This window comes from Patiria miniata, unplaced genomic scaffold (assembly GCF_015706575.1).
Source record: "Patiria miniata isolate m_02_andy unplaced genomic scaffold, ASM1570657v1 HiC_scaffold_8, whole genome shotgun sequence".
Lineage (NCBI taxonomy): Eukaryota > Metazoa > Echinodermata > Asteroidea > Valvatida > Asterinidae > Patiria > Patiria miniata.
Genome location: NW_024037075.1, coordinates 12,293,397 through 12,310,120, shown reverse-complemented (window position 1 = coordinate 12,310,120; position 16,724 = coordinate 12,293,397). Strand labels below are relative to the sequence as shown.

Here is a 16,724-nt window from a genome sequence, read left to right as displayed (position 1 = left end):
CAGCCTGACCGATTCTCAGATTCTATTTTTGTTTAATTATTAACTTGCAATACTGAAATGAGTTGTGCTCAAGCAGTGCCTGTCCTATTCTGCGAACTTTTCCGTCTGAGTTTTTTTAAAAATGTAATCACTGTGTGCTTTTAAGTCATAAAGATTTACTGATATTGTTAAAACTGTTGTAGCCACTTTTTCCACAAGATCCATCGAATTAGTTAACCTGTGAATGAATGTGGGAAGCAGTGGAACAGTTTTTATGTAATATCTGGGTTTTTTTTCTCCTGATGTTAATGGAACAATTTTATCGTGCTGTGAAAATGTATGGTTCGGAAGTGGAAGTATGCAGAAGATGGTGTGCTATGAGGCTGTAAACCTGCAATTGTTATTTGTAAGCTACGAATTTTTACCTTTTTTGGTTCCTTTCCAAGAAAATATTTTAACACTTTGTGCTACATTTTGTATACAAGCCTTAATGCATGCAATACCTCCAACGCGTCATAGAACTATGTACATGTACTCGATTTCGTAATTAAGAAATATTGTGTTTAAAATCATATTTAAAAGGTCTACATTTTGAAAGTTTGATATTTAATTGTCTGGTGATGGAATTAATTGAATTTGTGTCACACTTTGGTGATATTTTTTTCAAGAGAAAAAATTAAGAAGCAAGGAACGCTAATTACGTAATTTAAATCTGAATTTCGATACGATTAGGCTGTGTCGTGATTAGTGTTCTACCGAACATACAACATCACGTATTTTTTTTGTGCACCACTTATTACAAGTACACCCATAAAAAGTGTAAGCATCGGTACAATAATAACCTAGTATACGATGTAGAAGTGAAACAAGCACAGGCCCCTCAATAACAAGAGACTTTTTGAGAGAGTCTTGTGTATAAAACTCTTTTAGGCCAAAAAATGATAAATAGTCGGTCTCTGGTCAGCGCGCGCGATTTTAATCATGCGCGTCAACCTTTTTTTCCTTCAACTGGTCCGCGGTAGCTACAACAGTGCCCTCTATTGTCGCAACTTTTCAATTTTTTTTACCAAGGAATGGGGAAACCGCACCAAGGCAAATGATGGAGGGCACCAAGGCAAATTATGGAGGACACCAATGTATATGAGGACACAAAAAGAAAAAAAATAGTACCCACCTTGTCTGTACAATCCATGCTTAGAAAGAAAAAAAAGCCGCCACCCCCCCCCCCCCCCCCCCGCGTCGCCGCATCAATTCCGGAACTTTGGTCTGACCAGAGACCGACTGTTTTTTTTTTTGGCCTTAAGTAAATAGGCGTAAATAGAAAGTTAACTTTTTTAATTTCGATGATAATGTTTCTGCATTAATCTGAAAAAAAGAAGAAGATAAATATGGTATAAAAGATGTCTACGCTAGCAGTAAATGACAAGTGTGACATGCCGTTTCGCAGGCCACGTATTGTTATATTTTCATTGAAAAATGGATATGAGTTAAAATATATCAATCAATATTATACATAACCACAATAGCCCTCGGACATAAAGATGTCACGCTTTGTTTACACGTGCGCTTTCTTATGGAAGAGGGGTGGTGACGAGTCACAATCTCCCGTAGGAAAGCGCACATTTATACAAATAATTTGTTAAGTCGTGAGTCTCAGTCCATTTAGGAGGTTGGGGTATTTTAAAACAAACATTGTAGCAACTTAGAACGTTGTGCTATCAAAACTAAGACATGTTTGCCACACAAAATAAAAATGATTTGGTGTATTAATCATGTTTTCAGTTGAACCGTACGTCAAATACACATGCAGGGGAAGACGTTTAAACGTTTAGAAATGTTTTGATTGCAATAAAAATGTGTGCCGAAGGAGGAAAACATGGTGGGTCTGTCCAATATATTCCTACGTCGCGTCATTACACGCATGCCTGCCAGCATCGTTCCTCACTCACACTAAGATATTCAAAGGGGTGCTTTGTAAATCATTTTGCGAATCGCAGCTTCTGACAATTAAAACACATGTTGTCTATTTTGCCGAGAGTTCCAAGGCTGTCCACATGCACCAGAGAACCAGAGAGGATGACCAGATATTTGTACTATTTGTATAAACAAATAATATTGAATTGTTCCCATCATCTTTCAAAGCGTCGGTGATTTAAACACCATATTTCCATATTATACATGTATAGCTATTTCTCTACAGCCATGGGCAGCTATGAATATGCTTAACGCGGAGAGAGCGCCCTCTCTCGATATTGTCGGATCCTGGGGGGTTCAGCATCTTTTGGGGAGGGCAACAAGGCACCAAGGCTACAAATTTGAAATGGTGGGGGATCTCATTTGACGCTAGGTGCGCTCTATTCCCAGTAAAGCCCTATCGCAATTCTATTTTTATTCGTGTCCGGGAGAAAGGGGGATGAGTAGCGCAGATTTAAATCTAGATATCACTGAAAAATTGCCTGGGTTAATTTTACCAAAGAAAGGGTGAAAACTGGAACTACCCAAACTTGGGTTGTTCTATAACCAATTGTTTGGGTTATAATTTATGTTAAATTCAACCAAAATTTATAGTCGTACAAGACCAAATAAAATTTGGTCTTGAATAACCACAAGTTTTGGTTGAATTTAGCAGAAATTCTAACCCAAACAGTTGGTTATAGAACAACCCAAGTTTGGGTAGTTCCAGTTTTCACCCTTTTTTGGGTAAAATTAACGCAGGCAATTTTTTCAGTGATCGATTCTGTGGTTTAAAGGTAACCGACACAATTTGCAAACATTATAAAAGGAAATTGCAAAAATCTGAAATAACCCCACTTAATTTAAAGTAAATAATAGGATCAAGCCTCCCGTGAAATCATTTTAACATGTCCAACAAAAGAAGAATTAAAAACGTGTCATCGTGATGTTTTGGACCTAACCATTTCGTGAAAAACCGGCCTATTTTCACATACTGTCCCCATTTGACCGAATTTAGTTTACCTTGCAGTTGGTTACATATTTGTAAATTGGAATTATTTTTCGGCGAGTCACAAACTAGGAACATACCATCAGATGGTTCAAGTCAAAGCGTAGTAGCCCTAACTCCCCAGGGGTGTGAGGAGGAAAAAATGTTTATTGAAGGATTCGGGACTGTCAGACTTTGAACATTTTGGTAGGAGGGCTCTCAACGGAAACTTTGCTCTGCGTCGAGAAAATTGAAGAAGCATTTTCACAGTTTTCTCAAAATATATTATATTTACTGATCTGAATGTTAGGCTGGTTAGTTTCATTTAATAAACTGCTTCAACGAAGTGGTGCAAAACAAAAAATCCAAACTGTTATACCAAAATTAATGACAATTTTGCGCTTCAGTTCGTTTAATCAAATCATTTCACACTTGTGTCTTCATAATACAATGGGAAAGGTAACAATGAGAAGCATACATATTACTGATAACACAGCGAAAAGACAGGTTGAATAAAACATATGAGCTACCAATGAGAACGAAGTCATACCGGCATGAGTGAATAAATGATTCAATAATTAAAATGACAATTGAACTTGGCAATTCACAAGAGTAAAGACAAAGTCCTTACGATAATTCACCGTTTTCAGAAGAAGATGTTCAAGTCTGTGATTGATCAAATCAGTTTGATTTTATGCGTTGCGTTCTTATTCCATTTAGAATATAGTTTGATATAAGTAGTCGGAAAGTTAACATGCATGCTTTGAAAATATAAGATGTAATCATGTGAATCATCGACCAAGCAGAACTAGCACTAAAAGTAGCCCTAACTTTTCTGCATTTTTGACTAACAGACACTACCCTGCACGTAACAGTGAATATAAGCAATAGCATATTTACATGCAAAAAAAGTTCAACCCAAAAGGGAAAGACTGATTTCAAAATACAATAATGTGTTTTTTGTTACACCTTATAATGCATGGTATTATGTTATGATTACTTGAAAACTTATAATACAGTCTCCACTTTGTAAAGCACTAATTACGTATCATCTTGTCACGCACTGTTGAGAAATCATTTTGTCCAACTCTAACCATCGCTCATTTTCATGTGACTTATGTATGATTTCAGGAACTCTTTGAAGACAATCGATTATACTATCAATATTTCTTAATATGAAATTACCAGCCACCGCGGGTAATGAATACATTATTTTGACAATTAACAGTAAACAACATACATATTTCATATATTTTTCGGATGTTTTCCGCGTTTATTTCAGGTTTTTTTTTACTCTTGTGAAAACTTTTGCATTCATTTTGATTTTAATGAATAATATACTTCACGTTTGTTAAATCTACAAACATACACAACTATTTTGATATCAATGTTTATTACCTACAATGTTAATACATTGTTCACCACACCCACAGCCCAATAAAAAAAAATGTTCAAATGAGCGAGAGGGTCCATGACGTTGATTTTGAATGTACACATTTTGCTTTGAGATGGATATTGATCAATTTGGAAATGCTGCCAGATCGAATCTCACGTCCTCTATAGGGAAAATTGCGAAGCAACCTTTTCCCAGACCAATTAGAACAAGCAGCCAACATTATTTAAAATGCAGCTCATACGCACCTGAGTGGAATGGAACTTCATGTCCGTGTCTTAGCCCCAATGTTTCATATTATGATAACGAATTCTACAAACGTCACAACTGTGTTTCGGGATCACCGGTATCTCCCATTGATGTAAATCTGTTTATGGAACGGTTTGAATGCCTTGCATGCATTGGAATCGTACGCAGATAAGCAGTCTACCAAGTAATTTAGGTATTTGGATGATACCTAGCTATAAATAAGGAACAACAAAATTGTTCCCTTCTTTGACCACATCAAGATCACACAGGAGATCATTCCATACATGTACTCCCTGTGTCAGAATTCAAGCGGTTTCGTTGTTGCTAGTAAATTATAGATTAAACTTTATTGTATGCAATCCGTGTGCATCTGAGTTGCTTAGTTTTTGAGAAATTCAGCTCCCAAGATATACGTCACTTCGTGAAACAGATTTTTGTCATGTTCATCGTATGTCATACAACGCACGTAATAGAGATTTGTTGATTCGTGATACGCTTAATAATCCGGGGCGTTAGTAAAAACGTCATACACGCGCACCCACCACCATTGATTACTAGCGCCCATTGGCTACAAACGCTCGAGCTGCGTTAACTTCCGGTTCCAATCGTGCAGAAAGTGCTGGAGGTGACGTCACACTAACGAACCGGATTTACACTTTAGATGATGATGATGATGTCGACGCTCCTTTGTGACGTCATAGCACTATGGGAATTAGCGTGTAAAGTGGCGTATCGGAATACGACACTTTGTGGTGCAACATTTTCTATTTTTAGAGATATGCCGCACAGTCTAAGCATTCTTAGTTGATTAGAGCTCAGATCAGAATAAAGCTTTCTGAGAATGAGCACTTTCATTAAATAATAACGTTAATGACAAAAACTCAATTTGGCAAAAATCGAAATACGCCGGTTCGTGGTGCGACCGACGGTATGTACCAACAGAAGGCCTGGAGTTCATCTCAGCCGTACCAACAAGTCCTTGAATTAGGTGGTTGAAGGGTGCCAAAGAGGCATTGATTTGAAGAGAGAAGAGCTTTCACTTAACAGAGGGCTGCGACACAATTTAGCGGGAGGTCACAATTCTGCTATCAAGAAGATCCCTCGACGATTCAGCTCATGTACCCGTTACAGTAATTTAACCCCAGCTCTTGACATGAACTATTGCCGCTTCGAGACCAGTCGGCCCGTTGAAGCATCAGGGGTAACGATGTGAAACATTGCCACTCAGCAAACAAACGCAAATCAGGTAAAAAATCAGATTCAATTTAGGCACATTTATTAATTTGTGTACAATACCCGAGATAATAATACGTTTGCGAAAACGTATATGCTTGTTATCGGAAAGGTAGGGTCTATTTCCAAAACTGATACCAGTATGTATTTCCTTTTTTGCCGGATAGTTCCTTCTTGTAGTTTTCGAAGGGATCATAGTTTGCCTTCTTGACTTTGGTCAAAATATCTGCTTGTTTGCGGACATCCTGGAGTGCCTTTACTCTAGATTTCCAACCTGGCTTGGCCTCTGTCCTTTCGGACTCAATCAACAAGTCCACATACTCCACTGTGCTCAGCGGGTTCGGCTTCAAAGCAATCTCTTCCAGACGCTTCAGACTCTGGTGAGAATCAGTTATTAGAACAAATACACATTTCTGGACACTGAGGAATTCTTCAAAGTGTTTTTTGATGACCTGCTCTACAGTAAGCTTCTTCCCTGTAGCGTCTTTGTATCGTTCTTCGAGTTCGGCATACGTCCGCTTCTCATTCTCACTGTAGTATTCAAACTTGTAGGCCTGATTAAAGTGCACGTTCCAAATGCACTTGCCCGGACATATTCTGCACTGACCATTACTCTCCATTGCCCAACACCCACTCTTGTCACTGTCATTTGCAATACCACAGGGATGGTGGCAGCTGAAGTGACATTTGGAGCAGTTTGTGATATAATCTGATATTTTAACCATTCTGCTTTTCGGAACTTCAACCTCATATTCGAATGACTTGTTTGCTTGTATTTCTGTTTCGTGCTGCTCGAGTATTTGCTGCTCATTGCGTAATTCTTCCAGTTTACAAACACCCATCTGAATTTGGGGTTGCAAACCTTCTACAGCGGTCTCCAGTCGCTTCCGCTCCTGCAGAACTTCTTTTGTAAGTGACAGGCTCCTAGATTCCAAGCTATTGAGAGCACAGAAGAAGTTGCACATGCTCCTCATCCCCATTCGCCAAAACATCTTGTCGAAATTGTCTTCGTCGTCCGTATCTCTACAAGCCCTCCCTCCCTGTTTTTGGTCCTCATTGCTAGCAAAAAGAGCCGAGTTGTTGAACTTGAACATGCTGTCACTGCAAGGAATATCTGCTTCTTTAATTGCATCGATAACTGGAGGCTTTTGCCCATCACAGAAAGTGACCAGGAGAAGTATGTTTGGGGAGATGTCTTTACCGAAAACGGAAAGGATGGAGTCAAACACATACCGCTGTGTGTGGGTGAGGCGTGCCAGCGAAGACTGAGCAACAAAGCCTATAGCGTCTATATGATCCACTTTGTGAGCCTCGGAATGAGAGAAGAAATTGCGTATCTGATCAACGATGGCTATGTCACGCTCAATACCTCTTGTATCTCCAAACCCTGGCGTATCAATGATCGTCAACGTGTAAGGAATGTTGTGGTGTTTGTTTCCATAAATAGTGTAGGAAGATATGTTTTGAGTTTGACTATGCGCCTGTGACTGTGCTCCCTCTCCTTGTTGGTCAATGATCTTGAATCGAAACCCGTCATCCCACTGTACTTTAAGGATATAGTTGATCATCCCATTAATCAGTGTACTCTTACCTGCGCCTGTGGCACCAACGACCATGATCACTTTGTGCTGCTGAGCCATACCAAATCTCTTACCAAAGCTATAGCTACGGTACTTTCTGCCAGCGGAAACGGACTGTCGATTCAATGGAACCTTCAAAATAGTCGGTGTCCCAGTAGACTCGCATCCCTTTGTGAGTATTTCAGCATTTTCAGCAATTTTCCTGGTGTATCTTACAGGCCGGTGAACTTGATCGGTAGCAATTTCAAGCGGTTCACTTTCTGTACCATTTCCAGCACTACCACACTCAGCAGACACCCAAATTCTGTAAGATTCGTTAGTTTTGAGGTCGTCAATTGTAACTAGACACGAGTCACCACTTGTAGACTTTGCAACTTCTTGATGAGGTTTAGCGATTGAACCTCCTTTAACTTGATTGTATTTCACCGAGTAACGCTCAATTTGTACGTCTTTAGCCCGGACGGCTGGGGGCTCCCACGCGATGGTAACGCAGGTGTGAGATACTGCATGCTTCCTTACCTTTGCCGGAGGACCAACAGGCAGTGTTGTGCATGGATCACTGATCTCACCTGCCTGACTTACACCAACTGGACAAACTGCAACGACCTGGAATTGGTAGGATGTCAACGGCTGTAAGTTTTGGATGGTAAGTTCTTCATCAGCCTTTTTTGTACATGATTTCTGCCATTGCGAGCCTGGCTCCGATTTTCGGTACTGTACATTGTAGTGTTGCACCTCCGAAATGCCCATTTTAGGTGGCAGCCATTCCAGACAGATTTCTTCATGTGTCTTGCTCTTTACTAACGGTTTGCCAGGTTTGCTTGGTGGTTCGAAAACCTTCGGCGTTAGATTACCCTCCTCGTACAACATAATTGGAGCCCATGAACTTCCCTCATCACCGACACCTGTGACTGCATAAGCAGTTTCGTAGCTACCAGCATCCGTAGTTGCGTGGTAAAACTCTGCAAAATTTCTTGCGCCCAATCTCATCTTCACTGAAGCCGATTTGTCGAAAAAACAACATGAGTGATTGTCTTGAGCAGGTGCTGACACATTAGGAGATTTGAGATACTGAGACAAGACCTCCAGGTAGCTCTCCTGGCGTTGGAGGGGGAACGTAAAGCAGACGACATTCTGCATCAAAGGATCTAAGACGAGCTTTTCTAAATCCGCCCGCGTCTTGATGATTGGAATCCCGGCAAAGAGGTTATTCATGTAAGCCTCGACGACATTCATCTCTTTCTCTCTGCTAACGATCCAGCTATTGAGTTGTTCCAAACCGAACGGTGACTGTACTGAATCGCCGAGGAAATCAGCTAACGCTTGCTCCTCAATACTACCCCCTCTGATTGCTGGCAATGCTCGTGCCAGATATTCCTCTAAAGACAATTTATACTCAAGTATCCGTTTTTTAAGCGCGGCGAATTTCTCTTGAAACTGCGGGAAATCTATGCAGACTTGTGTTCTGATCAAGTCGTTGCATTTAACTTCAAGGTCCCCAAGTCCCTCCAAGATCCCCTGACATTGGCTGATAAAGTTAATGCTGATTTGATGAGCCAACTTAGCTGCTTTTTTATCCAATTTAGCCAAGGGATAGAGCCAAACACGCACCTGAACGGCATTTTCTCCGTCATTGCCAATCATTGAAGGCAAGTTTTTATATATGCGCACAGCTTCTTCGTAACTTGACGCGTTATTTTCTATGATAAAGTCGCCATGAAATCTACAACGCATCTCATCAATCGCCTCTCGCTCACTTGTTTTAAGCGATCCCTCTCCATCAATTTCTAATGAAGCCAACCGTTTTACCATGCCATACATTTGGCCCTGAACATCCTCGATGTTTTCCTCACTCTCACAGTCCCTATCAAATACGAAAAAAGCCTGCGCCCCATACAGGATCCCTGTTACTACATGAGTAGCTGTACCTTGGTCAAAGACGTCTGGGTGCTGAACATTGTGCACACCCAGATGCTTCATGGTCAACTGCTCAAACTTTGTGGTTGTTTTGTAATGCAATGTCAGTCGAGCCTGTTTATGCGAAGGTTTATTGTCGTAGAGGAAGTTGGCAGATCCTTGAACATCTACTAGACCTCCCAGGAAGCTGGCCTTCAGTGACGCATCGATGTTAAGGGAGGATGCCTTGTCGTCCACTCTGTCGGATAACATGATGTCAAACTCTGTACTGGGCTGGGGCTGTTCGTCACGATCTTTTTGTAAAACGTGTTGGTCCCAGAGAGTCATGCCCGGAATGAGACGGTCTGTGCGGCAGTCATATAGCATGCCGAGCTGCATGGGACGACCCAACGCAGCTAGCTCTAGCACGCCTTGGTCTGTCATTCTTAGGGTTAGCACCTGTGCCTCTATTAAAAAGAACAAAAAAATACGGCATGGCTTCAATACCAACGTATTAAGAGTCATTTCGTGTAAATACTTCATATAAGTGTCCACACTCAAAAAATCGATGAAAGGACTTTGGGAGCAAGTAACCAAAATAGACTTTTTAAACCGATATTTTGCCCGTTGCCATGGTTACGGGCCATTATGTGTTTTGGCAATTTTGAGGCTGCAAATTTCATTTTTTTGCGTTATTTTCAAAGGTCATCAAGCCAAACTGCGAAGTAATGTCACAAAAGTAACTATATCACGCTATATCACGACAAAGTATCATCCTTACCCTTACAAGAAAACATAGAAACACTTCTGAAAAATCTCTTTTATATTATTTTTAGGCCCTATAATACAGCATGTTTTTGCAACTAGCAAAATTGCATTTTTTACCCCATTTTTATACCCCCAAAATGGCACTTGCCAGGGCACTCAGAATAATTTCCCTTCGGCTGTGGTTAGTTCAGAGATTTGTCTTTTCATATCTGGTGAGAAAATTTTGGGTTATTGTATAGCCTTTGTGCAGTTGCGCTCCAAAAATGGTAATTTTCACAAAAACCTTAAAATGTGTATTTTCAGTGTTTTCCTTTGTTTTGAGTAATAACTTGTATAATTGGTATTGTTCATGAATCTAGCACATTTTCACAAACAGAATCAGACTGCGCATCATTTTTAGGCCAGTGGATGAATAGTAGGCCGTGTACTCCCCCCACACCTGGCTAGGCTCCACCCACTCCCCCTGTGCCACCGAATTTTGAACTGTGTTGCATGTCGAAACAAATGTAAATAAATAATATGCAAGTGAACGCTTTAGAAATTACATAGACTTCCTTTTCTTAGCCCCCTCCCCCCTTCCCCCACCCCGTGGGCATTGCTTGGGGTTGAGGGTGGGGTGTGACCACCCACCACTTGGCAATGTCGGTAAAATCATTGTCACATGGGCAAAACTCATGTGTTTGCAAGCCGCAATGAATAATAAAAACCATATCCATTGTTCACTGATTGAAGTGCACCATTATTCAAATGATGTCCAGTCCTCCCCTCCTGCTAGGCCCCGCCCCTTCCCTTGCCACCAAATTTAGATTTTGATTTCTGCATGTATTTGCCTAAATTAAATTGTAAATACTAGATATCAATTTGCAAGCGAACCTTTTACAATCTACACCAACAGCCGTCTCACAGCTAGCCCCTTCCCCTGCCACCCCCATTCCCAAAGCTCAAAAGAGAACCACGCCCTCCCCCCAAAATCAACAAGTACAATTTCGTTCAGATTACATACATGCATATGGCCTTGGGGAAAGTCTGAATTATGTAAGGTGGCTTTTTTACAACACGGGTTAGCTGGGAATATCCGAAAAGCGAGGAGGAGAAGGGGTGTGTATGTCGCGGGAGTGGGGGGATGGGAAGGGTGATCTGGACACACGCATGTACACTGCCAACATGTTTTTATATTGCAAGTTACTTTGGAATTACAGTAAAGGTGTGGTGAACAAAATGACGTTTATTTTATTATTTTCAAAACGGAAAAGATCTGGCGATTTAGAGAGCAACTAACTCTTATTTTTTTATATTGAAATACATGTACTTTAAAACAAGGATCACTCCAGTGAAAACTCTGAGAGAACGCAGCATCAATTTTATTGCATGAATTGCAGTCTGACTTGACTTGGCTTTATACATGTAGTTAGGGTCTGAAGTCTTTTTTAGTGGAAGTGTCCTCCAAATTTGTATTTGCCTGATCAACGTGAAATTTCGTGACTTTTAACAGTGATCACCATGGCACCAGACACACCTCTGTAGTGTGTTCATTTTTACCATGGCAACCGTTGTAAAGACATTGGTGCTCATAAACTAAAGTCAAAAATACTTCCATTTTCAAAACCTATATCACGAAAGTATTATCTTAAGACTGGCATTCATGGCTATATAATTAATAACGTGGCCATCATGTAATTTTCACCTTTCAATTTGTACCATTTTCTTTGTTTTGATGTACGTTTCTGATAGTTATTACATGCTTCAATTGCAGAGCATTAAATAACATCACCACAGTTATGTATATTTACTTTAGTTTTGCCACTTCGGGTTGAAAACCCACACATTTTGGGAATAAATCAGTTACTATTAGTCCCTTTGGCAGTGACAATGGATGCATACAATTGCCTGACTGGGATGAATGTTTACACAAAAAATACAGAAATTATGCCCAAAATGTTATCTAGACAAGAGTTTGGAAAAATATATAAAAAACACCTCTAGTGGTAACAGCAATAGAACCAAAATGTCATATTATAGAGTAAAAGTCAACCAATATTTTCCTGCCAAATCAGTTGTAGGAAAATCGGTCAAAGTATATGCAAATCAACATGGGGATCACAGTGTACCCCTCCCTTTCAGAAAAAAACAACAACCAAATATCCGCCAGAAAGGGTTAAAATCTGTAATCACTGGTTCGGTGGGGAAGTTTATATTTTTTTAATTAACACATTAACAAAACATTCCCTGCTTGTTTACAAAAAACCTGCAATTATAAGCATCAATACATTTAAATTGCTTGTCATGCAACCATGGACGCACCACAGAAGTGTGGCCATGTTGACTACTGATGACAGTTTGGAAGAGACTCAAAATGTCATGCTGATTACGAAATTACGATTTTGGAGGGCATAGCAGCACCCATAACAGTACTATATTCGACTTTATATGTGCTCGATCTGACCATATTTACACGTATAGGGCCAAGACAATTCAATCAATCAAAATAGAGGCCATTTTGAGTTTTCACGTAAAGTACACGTAGTTTAATATAAAAATATGAGTTATTTGCTCTCGTAATCGCCAAATCACTTCTCTGTATTGAACATAATAAAATAAATGCAGTTTTGTTAAAATATTACGGCATTATGTACATGTACCATGTAGGCTACATGTATCCATATTACACCCTCCCCCCCCGCGTTTCCAGATATTCCAAACCACTCCCACGTTGCCAAAAAAATAGCCAAACTTACATAGTACACATAAATATGTGGACTTTCCGCAAGGCAAAATGTAACCTTAACAATTTATACATGTTGAATTCTTTGGAGGGGGAGGGGTCGGCTCATAATGAGCACTGGAGTAGGAAGAGGGGTGGCAGGGGGTGGGCTGTGAGACGGGTACGCCAGTTGGTGTAAATTACTAAAGCTTCATTTGCAAATTGATATCTATTTACAAATTCAATTTCGGCAAATACATGCGGAAGTCAAAATCAGAATTTGGTGGCAAGGGAAGGGGCGGAGCCTAGCTGGGAGGGGAGGACTGGACATCATTGGAATAATTGTGCACTTCAATCAGAGGACAATGGATATGGCCATTATTATTCAATGCGGGTTGCAAACACATGAGATTTGCCCATGTGACAATGATTTTGCCGACAAAGCCAAGTTATTGGTGGGTGGTCACACCCCACCCTCAACCCCAAGCAATGCCCACGGGGTGGGGGAAGGGGAGTCTGTGAAAAGGAAGTCTATGTTATTTGTAAAGTGTTCACTTGCAAATTATTTATTTACATTTGTTTCGTTATGCAACATAAAAGTTCAAAATTCGGTGGCACGGGGGAGTGGGCGGGGCCTAGCCAGGTGTGGGGGGAGTACACCACCTACCATTCATCCACTGGTCTAAACATCGTCAAGTGCACAATAAAGGAGATTTTTCAGAAGTGTTTCTATTTTTTTCTTGTAAGGTTAAGGATAATACTTTGTCTTGATAAAGTTACTTTTTGACATTACTTCGCAGTTTGGCTTGATGACCTTTGAAAATAACGCAAAAAAATTAACTTTTTCAGCCTCAAAATTGCCCAAAGATGGCCAAAACACATAATGGCCCGTAACCATGGCAACGGGCAAAATAAAAGTTTTAAAATTTTTTGAGTGTGGACACTTATATGAAGTTTTTACACGAAATGACTCTTAAGTGCATGTATTACATTTCGTGTACCCTCTGGTTAAACACTTTTAGAGCCGGGGTAATTTTTGCAACCCGGGGCGATTCCATGCTAACTCGGACATGGCTCTCAAAATTATGTATTTCACTCGAATCACTCCACAAAGGGTTTGTATGTACAGTAAATGTTGCTTATGTAAATTATTTCCAGATCGTAAAAAGTGCACATTGTTTTTGTACATTCATCTGTTTAAATATTTTGTTTGAAATTCAAAACCAATTTTTTTTTCTCCATACAAAGCAAGTTTTTTAAAATTATTTCCATGATGATCGTGGTCAACACAAAATATTTCCATTTTGGAAGGGAAGATTGTTAATTTGTTATTTACACGAAAGAAGTGATCCGAAGCTAGCATAGGGGAAACAGTTAGTCTTCTCCCTGTGGTCCTGATATAGTTTGGTAATTTGAGATCAAGTACTCTTCAAACGATCACATAAAAAGTTTCTGATATACGTTTTACGAAAATGTGTGTTTGTAACTCAGGATGAAAAGTAAAGCTGTATTGAAAGAGGATACGCTTGAAGATTTCATGTATCGGATGTGAAGATTTTCAGGTAGAATCTGGATCTTACTTTCAACACTATGCTGTCCTCCAACTTGCCTAAAGGTTTCTTCTGAATGGACTCTTTGGCACCTAAGAAACAAGTAATTAAACAAATATGAAATAAACACAGTTGCCATTGGCCAGTAAACTTTAAAGTGAATATACCACATTTGCTTTTGCTGTAATTTTCAGAAATAATGGATTTTCGGGATTGTCATGGCAAAAATTGTTACACTGACTTTTTCACGTTTTTGGTTCGTAGATGCTGGAAAACAAAGAAAACCAATCATGTGCTTGTAGTCTGGTTCCCTGACCCCACCTAATATAAAACGGAGCAACTTATAGACATTGGACAATTATAAGGTCAGAGAATCAGTCTAGCTGGTTTTAACCCTTCACAGGTGTGTAATTAATAACAAAGAAAATCCGGAATAACTAAATATTAAATATGAGGAGTCGTTTTTGAAAAAAAAGCCAGCTTTCTCCAACACTGGTCGTTCGACCAGCTTTTGAACTTGATACAAAATACCACTTTACTTGAAAATGGCAGCACACCAGGAGCCGTGATTTTACAGGATGCTTTACAGTCATTCCCTCACACCCCAGTAAAGTATTTCGCTATAATTTACTCATTTTGTTTTTTGATATTTGAAAGTGTTGTATCTTCCCTTTAAGCAGAATGATAGATTAACAACAAGCATTTTTCTTCGGTGCGTTATGTGGCAGAATAAAATATTCAGGCAAGTTTAGGATGGTTGAATTTTGTCAATATTAGAGGGCTGTACCTCTGAAAACTCAAAAGGTCGGGTTGGGGATAAACTACTTATTATTTTCATTATTTTGTACAAAAATGCCTTTGATTGATTAGTTGTTCTTACTTAAGGGATCATTCTTCACCACCATTCATTTGTTTAAACCCTAAATGCAGCCTATATTGTAATTTTCCGGCACAGTTGAGGTGGATGTGTGTGTGATTTTGTGTGAAAACTTCAAGTAAGATGGAACTGCTGGAACAATCATCGATAGTAGACTTGGGGGGGGGGGGGGTCATTCGTTTTAGCGCTTTCAATGTCTATAACAGTATGCATGGCGAGGTAGGAATTGAAGGATGAAAATAATGAAAAGATAGTTCACTGTTATGCCGGATCCCCATATAACTAACAATATGACCTGATTCCATACACAAAGAACACTAAACTTAATTTCAGTTTTCCTGTGCAGTTTTCATTCCAGTTTAGAGGTTTTAGGAAGCGAGGGTCGAAAAACTGTTTTTTAATTCGCAGCTAGAGTATTTTGAAAAACATTAAAAGTTTAAGCGCAGTTTAATCGGGTTTATTTAAGTGCAGATACCTCGATTTTTAAAAAAAATCCCCATATGAGGTTGTTTATGATTATACGTCAGACGCTGTCATTGGTGAAAAGCTCTCGCACTACTCTTACAGAGCACGCAGTTTACTTGGCGTCACGTCAATCTCGATTCCACCACTGACCGGAGACAAGGCAGGAACCGGGGGGCAGTTTGTGCCCCCCCCCCCCCCGATTTACCCATGTGCCCCTTTTGCGGACATTAATGTGCCCCCTCGAGCAAAAGTGTGCCCCCTAAGAAAAAAATGGCCCTAAAAGTGTTCGGCATTTTTTTTTAAGTAACTAATTTCCAAAATGTTATTAATATTTAGTATATGAACGAGGAATATGAAAACCCAGCCCCAAAACCCTCACAATGCGCCCTGAAATGGGCACATAATGCGTATTTTGCATAAATGGCCGGTTTTGAGGAGCGCCCTCATTGGAAAATGGTACCAACAATTCATATTTGACCTCTGATGACCTTTGAGAGGTCAGTGACCTTTGTAAAGCTAGTTTTTTTTGTAAGAATTACTTTTTAAACCCCAACTTTTTCACATTGCAAGTTAAAAGGGTAGGTGTTTATGCTATAAGGAATGTTCTTACAATAGGGTGGGTAAAAATAAACACAACAACGTCAATTTTATCAGAAATATTAGGGTGGCTAACATTATTTGTGTAAAGGTATCACTAAGGAGACACGTTATCGTAATTTTTTCGCACGATGAAAGACATCGGTCATTAGGGAAACTTTTGATGTCTCCCTAATGTCACAATCCCCCTTAGAGGCACAATTTTATTGTCGCACTATTAGGTTATATTTGTTGCTCGTGGACTAATCAGTAAACGAAATTCGTGGAAAAAGAACAAGGGAATATTGGGTTAGGGCACATTTAGGGTTTGAAAAAATTGTGCACAAGTCTATGCGGATGTCTCTTAAATGTCCAATCCATGACCAGAATTAAGTCAAGGCTAATGAAATTTGCATGATCCATTCAGATTATCCGTGACACAATTCTGGTAAAATACATTTTGGCCACACTAATTTTTTTCAGTGAAAAATTGCCTTTGATTATACATTTTTTTTT

General features: G+C 39.6%; 1 protein-coding gene across 1 annotated transcript; it reads right to left on the bottom strand.

Annotated features, from left to right (window-relative positions):
• Positions 1–5,501: 5,501 nt before the first annotated feature.
• Positions 5,502–14,378, bottom strand: LOC119719099. Its single transcript, XM_038188414.1, has 2 exons — positions 14,321–14,378; positions 5,502–9,738 (listed from the first exon to the last, which is right to left on the bottom strand). Exon 2 carries the CDS (start codon positions 9,713–9,715, stop codon positions 5,915–5,917), a length of 3,801 nt encoding a protein of 1,266 aa, XP_038044342.1. The 5' UTR covers positions 9,716–9,738; positions 14,321–14,378; the 3' UTR covers positions 5,502–5,914.
• Positions 14,379–16,724: the final 2,346 nt, after the last annotated feature.

Coding starts and splice junctions, on each gene's coding strand:
- LOC119719099 (XM_038188414.1), bottom strand. CDS start 9,715: ATGACAGACCAAGGCGTGCTAGAGCTAGCTGCGTTGGGTCGTCCCATG.